Below are 20,214 nucleotides of genomic sequence, written 5' to 3'. Positions count from 1 at the left end.
TTTTTTAATAGCAAAAATCTGGGATACAGTGAGGCACTTACAATGGAAGTGAATGGGGGTCAATCTGTAAATGTTAAAATACTCACTGTTTCAAAAGTATAGCCACAAGATGTAAACAATATGCATCTTAACATGATTTTAGTGCAATAAAATCACTTACTAACCTTTTATGTGTAAAGTTATAGCCAATTTTATAACTTCATTGCCACGACAATGTAATGTCAACTAACCCTAAAACCCTAAAACGACTGTAAAAATGTTGATTTAAACATCTTTACAGCTCTAATAATACATTAATTTTAAGATAATAATGAATGTAAGTGCTTTAATAAAATTACAAGCCTCACATTTCTAAAATTGGCCCCATAAACTTCCATTGTAAGTGCCTTACTGTAACTACTGATTTTGTTTTTTGTTTTTTAAAGAAAAGGACAGACGAGTCGAAATTATTTTTTGTGGTAATCAACATTGTGCAACAAATTCTGTCAAATGATCTTAACTTGTATTGAACCCGAAATATTCCTTTAACTGTTTACTTTTCACTGCTTTTTTTAAGTTCAACTTAATTTGCTGCCTACAATATTATTAAGTCACTATGTCAGTGTTGTTTATAAAGTTTGGTTTGTTAGAAGTCATTTTCATTTATGAAGTCAAAACTGAGGAAAATTATCTTTCATGATAAATGACAGCCCTTAATCTTATCATGGTTTCACTGAAGAAATATTGAGTAATTGGGTTAATGTAACTGTGGTTCTACTTACAGGAGGTCCAGCAAAGCCAGCAGGTCCAGGTGGACCAACCTCACCACGATCACCCTGATAGGAAGAGGAGAGAATGAGGGAAGAGATGATTTTAGAGAATGTACAAATTAATGATGACTTTGAGATATGACACTTTCAGGAAGCCACAACTCCATTTGTATTTACTTTTACTCGCTAGCTGTAATGTTACAACGTCTAATAAATTACACTGGTCACATTAAACAAAATCGATTTTTGCTTACAGGGGCACCACGAGTACCAGGAGCACCATTTGGTCCAATTGCACCAGTTTCACCCTATGAGAGAAGAAAAAGAATAACAAATTAAACAGTTATCGCTACAAAAATTCACCATACAACTTTGGGTTGCAGACCAGAGTAGATATTAGACATTCACCTTTGCGCCATTGGGGCCAGAAGGACCAGGTGGACCGATTGGACCAGTTAAGCCCTTACAGAAAGATGATAGAAACATCATTATGTATAACAGGTAAGAAACAAGCAAGCATTTCCAGACTTTAGAAATTAGTTGTCTTTATTTGAGCTCAGAACTAAACAGTACTTACTCTTGAACCATCTTTGCCAGGAGCACCTTCAGGCCCTTTCTCTCCACTGTCACCCTAGTGAAGGAGATCCTCAATAAGTCATTTGTAATCATTCATTTAGCTTATACATTAGATAGTTTGGAGTAAACTGTAAAGAAGTTGAATTACACCCATCCTTGGGTTGATGTAATCACTGGGAGGACAGATTATCCTAAAGATACTTACTCTGTCACCTTTAGGTCCAGAGATTCCAGAAGCTCCTCTCTCACCAGGCATTCCCTGCAGACCGGGAGGGCCCAGAGCTCCAACAGCACCTGCTGGTCCAATTGCACCCTGTTGGAGATCAAACATAGACATGAGGTGGAGTTTGAGAGATGGCAGAGTGTTGTGCTAAAGTGGTCATATTGATAAATGTGACAAAATTGTTATGGGTAAATGGCACTCGAAAAGTAAGGAAGCTTGTTAAGCTGTAGCAAGCTGCGTGATTTGGCATTGACTTGTCCTATACATTGAACTGAGTATGAACAGAATTACTTAATTTAAGCTGGTAATGAAAGGGAATGTAGATTCTTGTATTGTAGTTCTAGTTGGGTTCATGTTTGTTGTTCAATATTTAAGATTTTCACACTCCAGAGAGTTGAAGCAAAAGGGTCATAGAGAGATAAATGACAAAAGTGAAGCTAGAATGTACAGTAAGTGGCCTCAAAGTAGCCCCCAAAATTATTTGGTCACAAATATGTTTGAATTTCATTATATATGTAAACACGATGATCCTTTTCTTAGAACTAACTTCACTTTTTTTTTTGCCATTTTTGCAATTACATTTAACCAGTTGGTCTAAAGGTCATTTGTATTGAACGTATGAAGTCAGTTTTCCTGAGATTTACACAGGTGCCTTAACAGAGTAACTACAAGTACAGTTCATCAAATGATCTATGGACATGTTCCACTCGTTTGACAACCAGAAATTGTCCAAATACCTTTTTGTCTTCATTTTAAACAGAATATACATTCTGTTAATTTTAATATTAATACTGATTCTGTCTTATAATTTACAACCCAACGAACTGCTTTTTGTGAAATGTTTTGCTTGAAAAGTGTGTGTGTGCTATCTTTCTCTAAGTAAATGCCACTTTTTAATTTCTTTTTTTCTAATGCAATGACATTTATTCATTTTTAAGTGTGGCTTTAAGAAATACAGTAGTTCACCCAAAAATGAAAAATCTCAATACAAACAAAGATTTTTAGAAGAATATCTTAGCTCTGTTTGTCCATACAATGCAAGTGAATTGTTTGTATGGACCTACAGAGCTGAGATTGTTTGTGTTCAGCAGAAGAAAGAAAGTCATAGACATCTGGGATGGCATGAGTGTGAGTAAATGATGACAGCATTTTCATTTTTGGGTGAACTATCCCTTTAAGTGTCCAAACACTTTTTGGGGCCACTGTATATGATTTACAGCATTCATGATATGACTCTTCGAGGAGATATGTCCACATTATGAAAGTAAGTACACAAACAGAGAATTAAGAAGGATGGACAGATTTTAGATGGAGCAGTCTCAGCATAGTTTTGGTGTCTCACTTTGGGTCCATCAGTTCCGGGAGTTCCTGGAAGACCCCTGGGTCCCTGGAGACCCTGAGGGCCAGAGCTTCCTCTCTCTCCAGGGAAACCACGTTCACCCTGAGAGAAGCACAGGCAGAAAGACAGGGTTATTTCTGTGCAAAACATTACTTGTGATTTCCATCGACTGTAATTTTGTAGCCATGTTAGTCAAGGACATGAACTCACTCTCGGTCCAGTGGGACCAGCAGCACCACCCTCTCCAGGAACACCCTATAGAGAAGGACAGGAAGAGTAAAAGATAAATTCAGCATACTGTAGTTAAGATGATTCACTTCTTCAACTCTGGGACTTTTTTAGGATGCTGTCTGCAATTTTTCATACTCAAATTTAAAAGCTCACCATTTAGACATACTGTGGACTAATTGCCAAACATTTTTATCATTTTGTGAGAACTAGAAGCTCAATCTAGGTGTCATTAGAAAGCTGAGAACCTCCCCTTTGCGATGATGTATAACAACTAATTTTTCATCAGTAATCTATAACATATATTTCCAATGATTTGTTTAGCATGCTTTTCCTGCTGGACTGAAATATTTTGATCTGGACATCTAAGATATAACATTGGATTATTCACACAAGCAAGGTCACAGACAAGTAAGAAAATTGCTTATTTTTTAGAAACTGCCTAAGGTATAAGCATATACATTTTTTAGCTATTTGGGGCTTACAGAAGCAGTGATCAGCGCATAAAAGAGACATTTGTATTTGATGTCTTACAGATATCATATTTCACTTTGTGATTCTTTTGAAAATCTTTCAAACAGTCATATTCCTTAGAATGAGAGCTTCCATTTGATATATGATTTGTCTATTTAAGTGCAATTTGAAAGACTTGTATATTCTATATACTTGTATATTTTAATATTTCTACCATATGACCTCTAGGTGGCGCTGATTTGCAATGCAAATGATTTCAGGCTTTATTTCATTATTTTATGTAACATAAATGCAGCAGTGATGGTTATCTGTTAAAAGTTCAAATTCTAAGCTTTCAAATGATACCTCATATGCCTGACTTATGTAGCTGGAGACTTAAACATTTTGAGTGTAAACTTTTTTCGCGACTTAGCGCCCCTTTTTGGACTAGCCTGGTCCTATTAGTATGCGGAGTTGAAGAGGTTAAGGTCACTAATGACATCACAGGAGCACAAATGAAGTAAAATAATAAATATTCAAAGCGTTTCTTACCTGGTCACCTGGTTTACCAGGCTCTCCGGGGGCACCAGTTGGTCCAGGTAGACCCTTTGCAGAAACAGAGAGTAATTCTTAAAAAACCCTCTATTATTCTTTAAGACAGCAATTATTATTGCTTTTAATAAATTTAGCTTTGATTCCTCTGTTAGTCGGTAATTAAAAGAGACTGCATTTGTTATTGTGTGCTTAAATAAATTTACCTGGAAGCCAGAAGGACCAGGCTGACCCTGCTCTCCTCTCTCACCAGCAACACCCTGAAATTACATTGAAATCAGAATTTAGGCTGCGTGAAGACAGCTGTCAATGGAAAAATAAAACTACTGATTTACAGCAAGATTGAAGTCATTAGGCATTGTTGATTATGTGAAGTGCTACTCACAGGAGGGCCAGATGGGCCAGTAGGTCCAGTCTCTCCATCTTTCCCAGGCAAACCCTAATTGAGGAATAAACAATGAGACAAAGAATGAGAAAACTGTATTTTTAAATTTTCTGAAGAACTTGGCACCACAATGCTAGGTTGTTGTGGGCTGTTGCCAGGTCCTTGCATCTGAATGTTTTTAGAGCATTTCTGTGTGGTTGCTAGGGTGTTCTGGTTGGTTGCTATGGTGCTGATAGATGGTTGCTTACTGGCCCATGTCAAAAGAGCCCACCCCTCAAGTCTATGATATTCTGGTTCTGGTATTCTGGTACTATGGCTTGGGTCCCTCCTTCAATGTCAATATGTTGTATTTTTTTATTTATCTATTGTCCGTCCGGCAAAAATTGTAAGTCTGATTACTTAGAAAACTGTAATGGTAATGCCTGATTATATTTTATTTGAATGTAGCCTGAATGATCTGGTGTTATTACATTGGCAAACCAGATAAAACCAGGTAATCTAAATATGCTTGTCAGTTGGATAATGCTGAGACAATGACTTACTCTAAGACCGGGGCGTCCAACAAGTCCTTTCTCTCCGGTTTTTCCAGGTTCACCCTGTGTGAAAGAGATATGATCTCATGAAGTGCAACACATTCCAGACTCAAGATCTCAGTTTAATGGACCTAAATATGAACACTGTAGTAATTAATAGTGTGATGGTCATACATTGGCTCCCTTGGGACCGGGGAATCCCATGACACCAGGCTGACCACGAGCTCCCTGAGGACCAGGAGGACCAGGTCGACCATCATCACCAGAGGCACCCTACAACAATTAAAACACAATCAGCAAACCCTCAGACTCTCATCCACTTGTAACAAGTAAAATATTGGCATACTGGAAATTCACTGTGTTGCGACACAGCGTTTAGCATCATTATCTGAATATTGGTTATACCCAGTAAATGTTCAGTGGCTGTTAGGTTAAAGCTTACATCTGTTTGTAGGCTGTATTTCTTAGCTGTTAAAGTGAGTACATTGCAGATAAAAACTGCTTAAATCAGCTTAAAATTGTAGGCTGGTTTTAGCCGCAGTTACAGCCTAATCAAGCTGGTCTGTGTGCTGGTTTTAGAGGGGTTTTGGGTGCAAAGTACTTGTCAGCTGGTCAGGCTAGGAAACCAGCTGGCTGTCCACCTAAACCAGCTAAGAACCAACTTGGAAAGGCTAGGAGCCCAGCTAAACCAGTTGAAGACCAGCTTGGCCAGGCTTGGAGACCAGTTAGATCAGCTGAACACCAGCTGAAGACCAGCTTGGCCAGGTTGGGAGATCAGCTAGATCAGTTAAAACCAACTGAACACCAGCTGAAAACCAGCTTGGCCAGCCTAGGAGACCAGCTAGATCAGCTAAAGCCAGCTGAACACCAGTTGAAGACCAGCTTGGCCAAGTTGGGAGACCAGCTAGATCTGCTAAAGTCAGCTGAACACCAGCTTAAGACCAGCTTGGCCAGGCTAGGAGACCAGCAAGATCAGTTAAAGCCAGCTGAACACTAGCTGAAGACCAGCTTGGCCAGGCTAGGAGACCAGCTAGATCAGCTAAAGCCCAACAAACCATCAGCTTAGTTTAAGCTGGGGTTTATTTTCGGCAGGGTGCATATAGGGAAACTTTAAAATGTAGAGATACTCACAGTTGCTCCAACTTTTCCTTGGGGTCCAGCATCACCGGGGCGACCAGTGAGACCCTATGAGGGGAGGGGACAGGAGATTAAAAATTAATGGTGAAAAATGCAGTGAGATCTTGAAAAAATAATGATAATAAATGATATTTGATTGTAAGCTCTATCAATGCAACATTCATGACTTGAACAATCTGTTTTCCAGGTAATCATATGAATGTCACAATAATAATGACTCACCCTGGCTCCAGGCAGACCAGGCTCCCCAGTGCGGCCAGGATCTCCAGTTGATCCTTTTGGTCCAGTCACACCTGGAACACCACGATCACCAGGTGCACCCTAATATAATAGGCAACATTTCAATACAGGGGTAAGTGGGAATCAACTGTGATGAGTTACTATGATTCTAAAGGTGTGGTCACACAAGACAAATAACAAATATTAATAAATTCGAAATTTTAAAATATACAATCTACTCCACAACACTGCAGCCTTGAAGTTTGTATTCTTTGTAATGAAAAAATAAATAAATAAATACCAATGGGGGTTTCCTTTGAATTAGGTTTATTTTTCTTACCCCATTGGCAAACAGTTTTTACTTGCTTTCAGCATAAACCTCACTACATTTTGTTGGATTTCTCTGAGAACAAGATTTAATATCAGTGTAATTTTGCTCATCGTGAATGTTTATTATATTTGCACTGTATGTCAGTATAGACTTTTTACTGGAAAATTCTCAAGCATTTGAATCGAGTGTGACTGCACCTTAACAATTGTGCATTAAGGTGTATTATCTCACCAACCTTTGCTCCAGCTAGACCATCCTGACCAGGAAATCCACGGTTACCTGGAGCTCCCTAGCAGGGAAGAACACATCATGCATAAGGATTTAGACTTATTAGTGTGGTGTTTGTTGGAGCTTTATCATTCAGCTCTCCCACAGAGTAAAATTTATTAAGAGTATGGTACTTACTCTCTCTCCAGGAGGTCCCAAAGGCCCAGCAGAACCAGGTTCTCCTCTTGGTCCCCTCTTGCCTTCCTCTCCAGAGGGCCCAGGGGCACCCTGAGGTCCGGCAACACCCTGTATAAGATAGACAAACAAATGCCTGATTAGTTTGCTAGATTATAGTGATGACCAGCAGTCTTTAAGTGGATAGAAAGGGATGAACAACTCTAGCTGCTTTTCTTAAAAAACTTAGGAAGAGTTGTAACTAGTTTACAAATTTAAGTCATAATATTATAGGTAATGATAAGTATGATGTTGATGTATTTGGTACTTACACGCTCTCCCTTGGGTCCAGCCTCGCCTTTAAATCCTGGGATACCGGGGTCTCCCTGTATAAATACAGTAGTGTTTTCAGTTAGTACAATGCATCAATACATTAATTATCCAACAACTGTCCAAGAGTAAGGACAATTCGAACACAACACAAAGGATGTTTAGCACAAAAATCTGTAACATGTGCAATTAGTATATCATGTAAAATTATTTTAAGATGTCTGAAAAACATAAAAGGCATTTCTTATAATTGGTTCAGGACATGATTACGTACAGATTGGCCTTTAGGTCCAAGAGGTCCAGTAGCTCCCTGAGGTCCTGGTGGGCCACGGGGTCCTGGGAAACCTGGGGCACCAGCAATACCAGGAGCACCCTGCAAGAGGGCACAAAGCAATTAAGTATGTTTGCAAGAGATTCACTGTAATAATGCACTAAATAAATTTTGTACTAAAAATTTTCATCTTAATCTTAAATCAAAGAACATTAGGTGGAGATGTCATTTTGTTGCCTGCAAATGATAGGGAAGAATATACTCACAGCAGATCCTTTGGCTCCAGGAATACCATCAGTACCAGGATTACCCTGTAGAATATTAACATGTGAACATTTAATATTGACATTTAATAGAACTTATTGTAATTTATTACAAAAATTATATATGAATTAAAAATATTGTCATGAAGTACGAAACACCTGAAAATGCATCACAATAATGTATTGAACTGTTATAAAAAGAAAAAGTGTACTAAGTTTACCATATCTTCAGTTTCTATTGTTCAAGCTGTTTTTGTAATTGTAAATTTGGATTACATTACAACATTCTACATCACAATCCTTGGTGAATTCATTTGTAGACTGTTCAGACTGCTTAGTCTATTTCATTGAGTCTGAGATTAACACAATCATCATTTTGGGGTTATAAAGTGGAATATAATATTGGTTATAGATAACTTGACTTGTGTGACATACTGCATACTTTGTATAAAGTGCCTGATGCAAAGTTTCTTCCAAAGTGTCTTCCATACTGATTGAGGAAAGTTAAAGTGTTTGTGTGTTTGTGTTTTCTTGTTCTTTTCGAGGATTTTTTATTTTTTTATTTTAACATTTCAACACCACAATGAAGTTTGCTACAGTTACCCCTGCTGATAAAACAACAAAGCTGGTCACAAGCATATGTTGTGTTTTGAATGCTGGTCCACAACATATAATATTCTGGTGTGCTGATGTTCCAACAATGCTTTTTGACTTGCTTAACCAGAAAGACTTTCTTGGTTTACTGTCATTACCAGAATAACCCTACTGGTCGACCAGCTTCACCAGCTATGTTTTGCTAGTAAACAACATGGTTATGCTGGTCCACCAGCTAGACCAGCATCAAACCAGCATAGGAATTGCATGCTGGTTAAGCTGGTCTTTTCAGCTGGGACACTGGCAAAAAATCATTCTTTTCACAAAATCTATCATTTTACTCACAGAAGCACCAGAGGGCCCAGGTGATCCAGGTGTACCAGCCTCTCCACGGGGTCCTTGTGCACCCTCAGGTCCGCGAGCACCAGTAGGACCAGCTTCTCCCTGTAGGAGTGAAGATCACATCAGTCCACCAGGCTTTTCCATCTCATTAGCAAGGCTAACTGTTTTAATCATACTATTTGTTTATATTAAAATGTAAAGTTTTAAAGAAATTGAAAGAAATGAGCTGCAAATGAGAGGTATTTTACCTTAGAACCAGGGGATCCTGGGAAACCTGGAGCACCGGCAGGACCAACAGGGCCCTGAGAACAGATATCAGGACAACAAACATCAGCAAATGGCCAAAGAGGTTTGATTACTACTTTATGCACCCTAAACAACTGCAGATTAATTTACTGTCATTCTGAGACATATAGTACAGTTAATAATATTTATCAGATAATATACTGTGTATACCAAGTTATATCAGATATCTGTTTGGTCATTTTAGGATTACTGCCATCAGCCGATAATAGAAGTGGAAGTTTCTTCCTTTTGTCCATTCTAAAGTATACCAACAGCTTTGTCAATGGATAAAGCACATTTTCTGATTTCAAATATTTCTTAGTGAATTTTAAGTAAATGTTGTGTAAAATAAGTGTTCTTTCAATTCCAGCAATGTTATGTACGTTTCATTTGCTATCAATTTGTATTATACTAATTCAACCATTTTCAGCCATTGAAAACCCTATATCAGTCGACCACCAGCATTTGTTTGATAGCTTTAAAAATGTTAGACCTTCAATTTCGCTAATATCATATGGTAGAGCTCAGTGTTGTAATATTCGAGTCCAGGACTCAGACTCGAGCTGTAATATTGATTACTCGTGAGTCGTGACTTGTCTCGGACTTGAACACTAATGACTCGGACTTGGACTCGAGCATTGGGTGCATTCTGACTTGGAGGAGAGGACTCGTTACAACCATTAACTTTTGCGTTCTTCCCTTTTATGGCATGAAATCACATGAATCTCTGCACTCGCACGCGGATTTCCTTTGCTTTCACTCAAAACTGTACGTGCACTCTCAAATCTCTCTGCTCTCGTTCAGAGAGTGCGTGTGCCATTCAAAACATGGCATGTATACTCACAAATCTATTATAACACAAAATAACTCTGCCTCTGTTTATCCATATAAATATTCTGCCTCTGTAGACATGGTATAGCGAGGGAGAATACCAGAGTTTGAGGAATCAACTCGCCATTTGGTCGGTGGTGTATAATACATGGTTAAAGTCAGACTGTAAGTATGATATTCTGATGCTCACTGACAATGTAAGAAATGACAGAAACCGTTAACAAAGAACATGTTGCGACTCAAGTCTTTCACCTCAGTAGAAAACTTACCTGCACAAGTTTGTCTGGAATGCATAAAAGATTTTTCAGTAAATCATTATTATAATTATAAGTACGGGAACATAAGATCATGTTGACTTGAGAAGTGAGGACTCGGACTCAACTCGAACTCGAGAACTAGTGACTTGACTACAACACTGGTAGAGCTATTCAATGATATCTTAGAGTGGGAAAACATTTTGAGTAAATGTACTTACAGGAGGACCAGCAGGACCTGGCAGACCATCATTACCACGAGCACCCTATGGACAGATATGGAAAGGATCTTTATGACTTAAAGGAAAAATTAGCAACAGAAATATTCGTATATTTTTATCCAGCTCATAAAGGTTTATACCAAAACAAACTATAATAACAACACAAAATGTTCAGTAGATATCATTATACTATAGTCTCCATGATCACAATGCTTAACTATGAAATATCATCTCGCATTATGCTTTAATGGATTATAGCATAGTTAAAATATAGTATTTTTAAGAAAGACTCGTTATCATAGTCTACACTTACAGCAGAACCAGGTGCTCCAGGACGACCTCTCTCACCGGGCAGACCACGTGGACCCTGAGAGACAAAGAAGAAGAAAATTAGAGTTTAAAATCTTTTTCCCTAACTCTATGACACAGGTGATCCAGGTAATAATACCTGTTATCTAACTATATGGTAATTTTACTGTAGCTACTCACCATTGGTCCAGGGGCACCATTCTCACCGGAAGAACCTGCCTCACCCTGGAAGAAGAGATTTTTGCAGATAAAGCTAAGGATGATGAATTTTAAGAAAGTGATACAGACACATGTCTTGCATAATAAAAATTTCTAATTTAAATTGGTTTTGCAAAGAAATGAGATCAGACTTAAATTTTGATCAGATTCCACTAGGATAATTATATCATAGCTGGCCTGTGTGCACATACTGTGTTAGTTCTCACTGTGAGATTTGTAAATTAGTCTTTACAACTGCACACATTTCTGCAGATATACAACTCTGACCCTGAGATAGTGTTGCATATTTAAAAAGAGTTAATCAAATCAGATCAAGCATCACATAAATTCAAATTAAATCACTCAAAACATTAAGCTAAAATGAATTAGCATATTAAGCATCTGTAAATGAGCAGGTAATACATGTCACTATGCTGTATGCTCAGTATACTCTTCATAGTTAAAAATAGCTTCATCTCTGCAACATCTACATTACATGAAGTTAATGTCTTTTAGAATTTTTGATGAGCTGCTTTCAGCCTTCCTGTCAGCATATACTTACACACCGATTATCTGATATGATTATAGACTGTGTGTTTGGATGAGTTTTACATACTTTATCACAGTTGGGTGTTTTGGCTTGAATGTGAATTTTATTATGTCTCTGTACCTTAGCACCTGCAGCACCGCTCTCTCCTTTAGCTCCATCAATACCTGGGTGTCCCTACAAAACAGATTCAAATGTTAGAGATGTGTATTTACAGAAACAAACATACAGAGGAACAAGATGCCAGCCTTAGCTGAAACTCACTCTGTGTCCCTTGATGCCAGGAAGGCCAGGGGTTCCAGGAAATCCACGAGCTCCCTGTAAAACAAATGAGAAACATATTCGATATGATAGTACATATCTATGCACAAAAGGTATGACCGTGACAGGTTTACATTAATGCATTTAGGAGGTACTTTATTCCCAAGTGAATTACAGTGTATTTAAGGTATACATTTATCAGTATGTGTGTGTTCCCTGGAAACTGTTGCTAGCACCATGCTCTACCATTAAAGCTAAAGCAACTCACATACTGAACTACAGACACTGAGTAGAATAAAACAATTGACCAACAATGACACTTGTTGGTTTTTGAAGACTTTGAAAAGCATTTTTATTTACCTGAGGGCCTGGGGGTCCACGCTCACCAGCCTTACCAGGCTTTCCAGCCTCACCCTGGAAGGAGAGAAGACAGGTACAGACAGAGTAGTTAGTACATCTGTCAAGCATTCACCAAGACTAGGCTGCTTATCAAGCCACAGAAAAGGCTACTCACATCACTTCCAGGTTTTCCAGGAGGCCCAGATGGGCCACGGGGTCCAAGGGCACCCTAAAGTAACACAGAAGTTATAAATCGATGTGCTAGTAGGTACATTTCTGTTTGTAAAGCCATGTCATTTTATATGTGGGTATGAATGTGTCATCTGTGTAGGCCATGTATGTATGTATGTGTGTGGGTATATAAAGTCATATGTGTAGGCATATTTTTGAAACCATCAGTTGGGACACTCACAGCAGGGCCGGGTTCACCAGTCTCTCCAGGGTTGCCTTGGAAACCTTGTGGGCCCTGGAAATGAAACAGATGGCAGTGTGGGGTTATGAGCTGGCATTTGTGGGAGCTTAGAGATTACTTAGATCTTCTCAACAATGGTAGATTCTGTTGAGGAAATGATCTACATTATATCATTACTTTCAATAATTAAAAATATTGTGTGTATTTACTTACAGGAGCTCCAGAGGGGCCGGGAGGACCACGGGGACCCATTGGACCCTGTAGGAAAAATTGCAACATTGCCACTTTGACCCAGATAAATAAAAACAGCATAGTTAATTTTTGTCAGTAGGTGGCACCAGTGAGAGCATTTCTGTTCTTTCTTTTTGAAATTGTTCTGTATGTTTCCGACTTGATCAAGAGAGAATTTATTTAAATTAGGGCTGTTGATATAACGCGTTAATTTATTGCGATTAATTATATAAAAAATAACGTGTTAAAAAAATAACATACTTAACCGTAAAAACTGGACCGTAATAAGAAATATTCCTACCATTGAAGCAATTCATGCATAAAGTACCACCTTCCTGTTTTCAGGAGGGATTAGTAAGCATATATCCAGCTGCACAGGAAATGCGTAATTATTATCTTAATTATTACATTTACTGTATATATTCTATTTATTTATATTGAAATATCATTGTTTATAATATTTAATCATTATAACTTCAATTATTTTAATTATTCTTTTTTCGAGAAATAATGATATATTCAATTAATTGCAATTCATTTTATGAATTAATTGGCATATCATGTAATTAATTCAATTAAATACTTTAATCGATTGACAACTCTAATTTAATTCAGAGCTTTTTAGCACTGTATGTATCTGGCATATTGTCTTTCAAAGCTCTAAAATTAATATTGTTGATTTATTTGAATACAGCAGCACCTTAAATGTAGGACTATGATCATATTCATTCTAAATATTAAAGAGCACCTATTATGGTTTTTCAAATATTACCTTTCATGTAGTGTGTTATATAGCTGTTTGTTAATGTAAAAGAGTCTGCAAAGTTTCACAAATCAAAGTGCACGACAAATGGAGTTATTGACTCCCAAAAGAAAGAACCGATTCTGAACACCTGAGACGAGTCGTTAGTAATTCCAGACTTACTTCCTGTTCTAACCTACATAATTTGGTAACAAAAACCCCGCCTCTGGTCTTCATTAGCTTCTCGCTAACAGCTTTGACCCGCCCTCAAACAGTACACTAAGCGGTAGACCAATCACAACAGACTGGGACATCTGACCAATCAGAGCAGCGTAGGCTCTCTGAAAGGAGGAGTTTAGAATGAATCCTTTAGAACGGATCATTGAACGAGTCGTTTTTGACACTGGGGAAAAAAGGTAATGCTGCAATTTAAATTATGAGCAATTAAAGTGTTTTTTGACCTTGGATGCATGTAAATCTATTGTATGAGACCTTTAAAACAAAATTAGGCACGTTTAAAAACCATAATAAGTGCTCTTTGAGACTTCATGTGAGTTGTTACTTGAAATGAAATGTTTATTCCAGTGTACACCACAAGAGGGCAGACCTTACAAATGTTCGAATAAATAGAGGTAACAAGTGCTCTCTATGGCCCTAATACTGTTATGTCTAACTCATGGACAATTAACAAAAGTTTATATTGTGTATTAGCCTAACTGATTGGAATTTCAAAACATTGATCAGATAGGATATTTCATCCAAACTGGGTTGTAGTCTGAAGGAGATATGAGATATATGTTTTGAACAGTAAATAGATTTAGATATGCTTGTGTGAAGAAAGCAACCACCACTGGGGGGTTTTTTCTCACCATTGGTCCCTGCATCACACCCATCTGAGCACCTCCTGCCTTCTCATCAAAACCACCAGCCATCTGAGCAGCAAAGTTCTGCGCACACACAGAGAAACACAATAACCCCATGAGATACAATGTTGTACAATAATGAAGAGAAGAGAAGAGAAGAGATGAGAAACATACTCCTCCAAGTCCATTTGGTCCTGGTGGTCCAGGTGGACCAGGGGGTCCAGGGTTACCAGGTGTACCAGGCTCACCATCTCTTCCTCTTGGGCCAAGACTTCCCTAAGTAGGGGAACATAGGCCATATGAGCGGAAAATAAATGAGAGTGGAGAGATTAACTAAAGCCTTTTCACATGACAGTCCCCAGAGTGTATCTACTGCCTCCACATAACCTCTAATAAGGTCTGACATCACTTTACCTAACAAGTGTGAAAAAAAAAATTGTTTGAAGAGGCAGAATGTCTTACCTTCTCACCCTTATCTCCTCTCTCGCCACGTGGTCCCTGCTCTCCTGGGGGTCCCTGAAATGGCAGAAAGAAAATTTAAAACCATTATCAAAACTGTTAAAAAGGCATGACATTTTTTGTTAACTCTAAAGTGAATTCTGAAAGAAAAGCAGAGTTTCCACAGAGTTTAAGTAAACTTTGAGGAGAACCCCCTAGTGGGAAAGTGCACTAAGCAGGTAGTGCATTTAACCTCAACTGCATGATGCCAAATAATTCAGAAATCAACAGGGTTAGGATTAGAATTAGGGTGTTTCTAATTCCTCTCACCATTGGGCCAGCGGGTCCTCTTGGTCCTACAACCTACAGAAACAAATGGGGAGAGAAATTATTAGAATGGAAAAAGCTGACCAAAAACTCAAGTTTTGAAAATTCTGAAAAATCAGTCTAAAACACAAAGTTGAAAGTGCAGTCTTTCAGCTGCTCTACACTATTACACCTGTTTACTTCAGGAAAACGACTTACATCAGCAATATCGCCTGGTTCTCCTTTCTGTCCCTGTGAAGGAGCACACAGAAAGAACTTATTTTTTGACTAATTACACAATTTATAATTAAGTCATCTATACAACATTAGCCATTTCTTAAGCACAATGATAAATAAATCAAGTAAATGTCTCACCTTTGCACCAATCGATCCTATTGAGTCAGGTCACAGGATAAAGGAAAGAAATAGATCAGCAATTAGAAACTCAAGGAATTAGATTTTCTTGCATTTTATCAATCAGCAGTTATTCAATTAAATAACTTCCCATGGAAAAAAATAGAATCAGCCTTGCATTAAATACTTATAACTCATACATTTTGCTGCAAATAATCTATCAAAACCTCGGAATAACAGTTCATGGCTGTCTGAAGTCATTAACATCCGAATCACAACAGTGTTCTAAACTGTCTAACAGCACTGAAGGCACGTCAGAAAAAGCCAGAGGTCACCAAAGAGTCACAGATGGACAAAAATGCTTTGAACGAAGTAATCAGTAAATACTAACTCATAATGAGGACGCTAAACCTGTTAGACACTCTCAGTGTTGCTGTATGAACTAATGAACAGTAGCTGAAACGACATAATTGAAAAGGCTTAACGGCACCCCACTAGGCAGTGTACCAAAACAGCATCATTCTCTTCCCAGTCTGCTTCAGTTAAAATGTTAAAAACGAAATAGGAAACTGCAAGCTCATGTTAAGATTAAAATATGATAGGCAGCACATTATGCTGTAGCTGAATACTAGAAGTGACATTAAGGGCATTGTTATGTGCTGCCCAGCAAATGAGGCAACATATCGAACAAGATATATTGTGAAAACTCATTCTGGATCAGTGTCATGAGCTGAATGCAGTAAGCTAGAGTATATTGAAATATTAAGAAAAATGTTTCGACAAGTATGTTCATCTTGTTATTGTGTGTGTCTACGCAGCAGCAACACACATAATTTGGAAAATGAACAATATCAGCTGTCAAGTTTGACTGAAAATGAGGTGCATGAAAAACTTGAAAGAACACTTCTAAATTCTTTGTTAATTAGGTTGTCTGAAAGAGGTCATACTATGACCGCTCATTCTCAGGCTCAAATTTTTAAAAAAAAATGCTGTTTGTCCCAACAAAAACAGTCTATGGCCAAGGTGAGTCCACTCTAAATAAAATATTGGATTTGTTTTTGCATTTAATTTAATCTTTCCTGCAAAATTTGACCTAATGAAAACCATTAATGCTATTCTCATTATTTTAGGCGATCTAGAGAAACAGCCAAATCATGTGTTAAGAATTCTGAGGCTTAAGTATATAATTTATGCTATAACTTTAAACTAAATTGCACATCTCCTGACTGAAAAACATGGTCTCCACAGCAAATTGGTGGCAAGACTGCACATTCTTGTCTGTATAATACAAATTACTATATAAGTTCTATTATGGACACCTTTTAGCCATAGAGTCTAAAATGTGAAAAAGTAACAGACAAAGTTAAATAAAACTTAGAAGTGTTGCTTTCTCCCCCTACTACATGTTTGCTTTGAGTTCTAAACACAATCACATGACCAAAACACAAGCCATATAATAGTATAATATATATATAGTTGAAAGTTGTAGTCTGTTAGAATGTGACACTGTTGCCATAGTTACAGAACACAAAGCAGACAGTAAGGTTGTGGGGTTTGTAGGACAGGTATGATAAGCAAAGAGGTGTATGAGCAGAAAGCGGACCGATAGGCTCGTCGGTATCAGCTGGGCAGATGGGACAGCACTCTCCAGGTGGAATGATGGGATTGGCACAGTCTCTCAGGTCTTCACAGATGACCTCATCACACAGCACTGCCCCCGAGTCGCACACGCAGACGCGGCACGCTTCCGGCTTCCATACGTCACGGTCTGCGTACAGCTGGCCATCTTGGATGCAGCCGCCTAACACTTCCTCTGTAGCCACCAGCAGGGGGCAACAGAAAGAAGATGTGTCGGGGTAAGAGACAGGTGAGCACACACACACACACACACACACACACACACACACACACACACAAAATGTTCCCAATATGCTCCTATTACTGTAATTATAAAGTCAAACAATTGTCAGAGCTGTTCGAATCCAACCTGGGTCATGTCCCGATCCCATTTCCCCTGTCTAACCCCTACTTTCCTGTTTTCATTGTCTCCTGCTACTCTAGAATAAAGGCAAAAAGGTTGATAAAACAAATAAATAAAACCACACAACAAATATCAACCTCTTGCTCAAGAGACAGTATGTCTTACTCTGCAACACCATGTGGTCTCCTATTATCTAAAGTAAATTAACCAAATCAGCTACAGATTATCATCATATAACTTACTAATCAAATAGTCTTTAATAGTCCCCAGTTCATGAAACTGTATTTACATGCATAGTTGGCAATACCTATTGAAGTCCACCTGGCGGCTGGCATCTGGTTACATTTAGATTATGCATTCAGCACAACACTGCTAGTAATATTTGCAGGGCGCATATTTGACACCCTGGTGTAAAATGTGGGCTCCTGGAATCTGTATGTGTGTAACTGAACCCCAAATCTACTAAACTAGCCATGAATGGGGCTTTCTTAAACACAGAAAGGGCTGCATTGACAGGCTGGTGCCTTATGCAAACACACCCCTCACTCTGGATCAAATGGTCTCGCTTACCACCAGAGCAAACACACCCTAGTTGGTCGGAAAGGACAGCCCTAATGCAAATACACACAGAAAGAGTCCTTGATGTGTTTGCTTTCCAAATATTCATATGAAAGTGTAATTTGACATCAAGTCCAAGTCCTATAGTGGACATGAATGGGGCAATTATAGCTGTTTAAATCTAATAAGGAAAATCCAGTTTACTTCCATGCAAATACTGGTCGATCTGAGCAAGTTTTCTATGTAATTAACATTTCCTTGTTTATACTCTAGATTAAGAGATTAAGGAGAGCACAAGGAAATCATCATGTGAGCCAGTCATTTCTCATCTGTCACTTCAAAGTTGACCAACTATCACAGTTAAAATGGTGTTACACTTCACATCTCTCACTCTCTTTCTCATTGCAAGATGCTTGTTGCTCTTTGAAGTTGCCAGTCTGATGTTTTGTCTCAGGTGGGTTCACTACTTTCAGACAGGATTCCAGACCCCATCCACCCACCAAACCTAGTTGCCCAAATCTCCCTCTAATCAACGTAAAATCCCCTGAACTAAACCCTGAATATTTGTGTAGCTCTTGCTTTCCAACCACTTTGCACGTGTGCTTGAAGGTGCCCCGTTTGAACCCTTGTGGGGACAACAAATCCTAATCTTCTTTGAAACAGCACACACACACATACACACCAGTGGATGAATAAGTGGCCTATATCGGGATATCAGTCACTACCGTACAAAGCCAAAACTGTTACACACAAACCTTCTCTCTACGAGTGCAGTTTCTAGAACTATCACAAAAAAATACATGTACAAACACGGACATATGCTAACACAGCCTTTAGGTCACATTAACCTTGATAAAAGCAGGTTTCATCTAATTTTGAAGCATGACCAGTTTAGACAGAAATAGTAAATCTTCCGTTTTTCAATTAAGCCGTTATTTCAACTTTGTTAACTTTCTAACACAGCACAACTGTTTCTATAAACTTCTAAAGCGCAACCTGCCGTGCAACATCAGCATCTGCATCAGCATCTTTCCTTCTATTACAATGTTTACAAGAGCGACACGCGACAACTAGGACGCTCAAACTAAACGCTAATTACAAAAATTTTTACCTCAAGGATTTATTTATAATTTATTTATCCACATTAAAATTACTTTCTTTGAAGTAACCTAATTTGACAGGTACATTTATTCGGATTAAGTAGCATTTTATTATTATTATTATTATTATTATTATTATTATTATTATTATTTAATAAAATTACACTTTTAGGTAACCTAACAAAACATTGTGTACAGTGTTGTAGTTTACGCCGGTGGCTTGGCATTTAATGTTTGCAGTGTAGACTGCATTCATTGTAACACCAGCCAAAACTTTTCTTGAAATCTGAAAACAGGGTCTTTTTCAAAAAATGAGCAAAGGTATCCACAGTCCAGAGGTGAAGCGCGCAAACCTAATAGCGTTGCCTTGATCCATTCCGTGCTTTCATCTCCTGTCACCATGGCAACAGCGTACAATTTTTTTTTTTAGCAGAAAACTTTTGAATTCAATGTGAAAAGCTCCAACTTACGGTCATCTTCTTGTTGGCATCTGACAAGGGATACCAAAACACAATGTGATGCTACAAGTAGCAGGAGAGTCCGTGAATCCACTAATCTGAACATGTCTAAAGATTAGACATGCAGCTCCTCAAGGGTGAAAGTCGCCGAAAAATCGGCGTATCGGCCGCTCTGTTCTCGCGGGGAGTGTAAAAGTGGATGTGGATGTTTCTTGGGACGATCAGACGCCAGGCACACAGACAGCACCCACCGCGTCAGTCAGAGCTCCGCGGTTTTATGTCCACCGGCGCATTTATGAATCTTAGTATATCCCAAAAAGTGAGTCCAACCCCGACCCCCATGAGCGCTGAAATACGAGCCATATCAGCCCCCCAACTCACCCCATTGGGAAAAAAAGAGAAAAAAAAATCTGCCACTCCTCTGTCTCAAGAACAATTCCATCCAAACCCATCCACCCCCTTCACATTGCCCTTTCCTGGCAAGTGGTGTGCCTCTCTCTCTCTCTCTCTCTCTCTCTCTCTGTGTGTGTGTGTGCCTTTGTGTGAACGTTCATCAGAATGCCCTTTGCTCAGAAAATAAAAAGGAGACTTGGGGAACCAAAATAAATGCAATGTCAATT

At 38.5% G+C, this 20,214-nt stretch overlaps 1 protein-coding gene across 2 annotated transcripts in view; it reads right to left on the bottom strand.

The window, feature by feature from the left end:
- The window catches only part of LOC127415213 (collagen alpha-1(II) chain-like), a 32,590-nt gene extending 12,731 nt beyond the window's left edge, over window positions 1–19,859 (bottom strand). The window contains exons 1-38 of one of the 2 annotated variants that reach the window (XM_051653860.1): window positions 19,607–19,859; window positions 17,101–17,310; window positions 15,519–15,535; window positions 15,363–15,395; window positions 15,168–15,200; window positions 14,862–14,915; window positions 14,574–14,675; window positions 14,406–14,483; window positions 12,777–12,821; window positions 12,564–12,617; window positions 12,327–12,380; window positions 12,173–12,226; window positions 11,816–11,869; window positions 11,675–11,728; window positions 10,987–11,031; window positions 10,811–10,864; window positions 10,498–10,542; window positions 9,155–9,208; window positions 8,910–9,008; window positions 7,974–8,018; window positions 7,711–7,809; window positions 7,439–7,492; window positions 7,131–7,238; window positions 6,961–7,014; window positions 6,398–6,496; window positions 6,170–6,223; window positions 5,213–5,311; window positions 5,048–5,101; window positions 4,506–4,559; window positions 4,327–4,380; window positions 4,121–4,174; window positions 3,098–3,142; window positions 2,891–2,989; window positions 1,531–1,638; window positions 1,327–1,380; window positions 1,158–1,211; window positions 1,004–1,057; window positions 762–815 (exon numbers count right to left, since the gene is read on the bottom strand). In XM_051653860.1, coding sequence (XP_051509820.1) covers window positions 762–815; window positions 1,004–1,057; window positions 1,158–1,211; window positions 1,327–1,380; window positions 1,531–1,638; window positions 2,891–2,989; window positions 3,098–3,142; window positions 4,121–4,174; window positions 4,327–4,380; window positions 4,506–4,559; window positions 5,048–5,101; window positions 5,213–5,311; window positions 6,170–6,223; window positions 6,398–6,496; window positions 6,961–7,014; window positions 7,131–7,238; window positions 7,439–7,492; window positions 7,711–7,809; window positions 7,974–8,018; window positions 8,910–9,008; window positions 9,155–9,208; window positions 10,498–10,542; window positions 10,811–10,864; window positions 10,987–11,031; window positions 11,675–11,728; window positions 11,816–11,869; window positions 12,173–12,226; window positions 12,327–12,380; window positions 12,564–12,617; window positions 12,777–12,821; window positions 14,406–14,483; window positions 14,574–14,675; window positions 14,862–14,915; window positions 15,168–15,200; window positions 15,363–15,395; window positions 15,519–15,535; window positions 17,101–17,310; window positions 19,607–19,700 — 2,529 coding nt within the window. In that variant the 5' untranslated portion in view covers window positions 19,701–19,859. The remainder of the gene's footprint in view (window positions 1–761; window positions 816–1,003; window positions 1,058–1,157; window positions 1,212–1,326; window positions 1,381–1,530; window positions 1,639–2,890; window positions 2,990–3,097; window positions 3,143–4,120; window positions 4,175–4,326; window positions 4,381–4,505; window positions 4,560–5,047; window positions 5,102–5,212; window positions 5,312–6,169; window positions 6,224–6,397; window positions 6,497–6,960; window positions 7,015–7,130; window positions 7,239–7,438; window positions 7,493–7,710; window positions 7,810–7,973; window positions 8,019–8,909; window positions 9,009–9,154; window positions 9,209–10,497; window positions 10,543–10,810; window positions 10,865–10,986; window positions 11,032–11,674; window positions 11,729–11,815; window positions 11,870–12,172; window positions 12,227–12,326; window positions 12,381–12,563; window positions 12,618–12,776; window positions 12,822–14,405; window positions 14,484–14,573; window positions 14,676–14,861; window positions 14,916–15,167; window positions 15,201–15,362; window positions 15,396–15,518; window positions 15,536–17,100; window positions 17,311–19,606) is intronic. The other variant, XM_051653862.1, reaches the window with a different exon arrangement.
- Between the last annotated feature and the right edge of the window lie 355 nt (window positions 19,860–20,214).

Source organism: Myxocyprinus asiaticus, chromosome 24, assembly GCF_019703515.2.
Source record: "Myxocyprinus asiaticus isolate MX2 ecotype Aquarium Trade chromosome 24, UBuf_Myxa_2, whole genome shotgun sequence".
In the NCBI taxonomy this organism is placed as follows: Eukaryota; Metazoa; Chordata; class Actinopteri; order Cypriniformes; family Catostomidae; genus Myxocyprinus; species Myxocyprinus asiaticus.
This window is presented reverse-complemented; position numbering and strand designations above follow the sequence as displayed.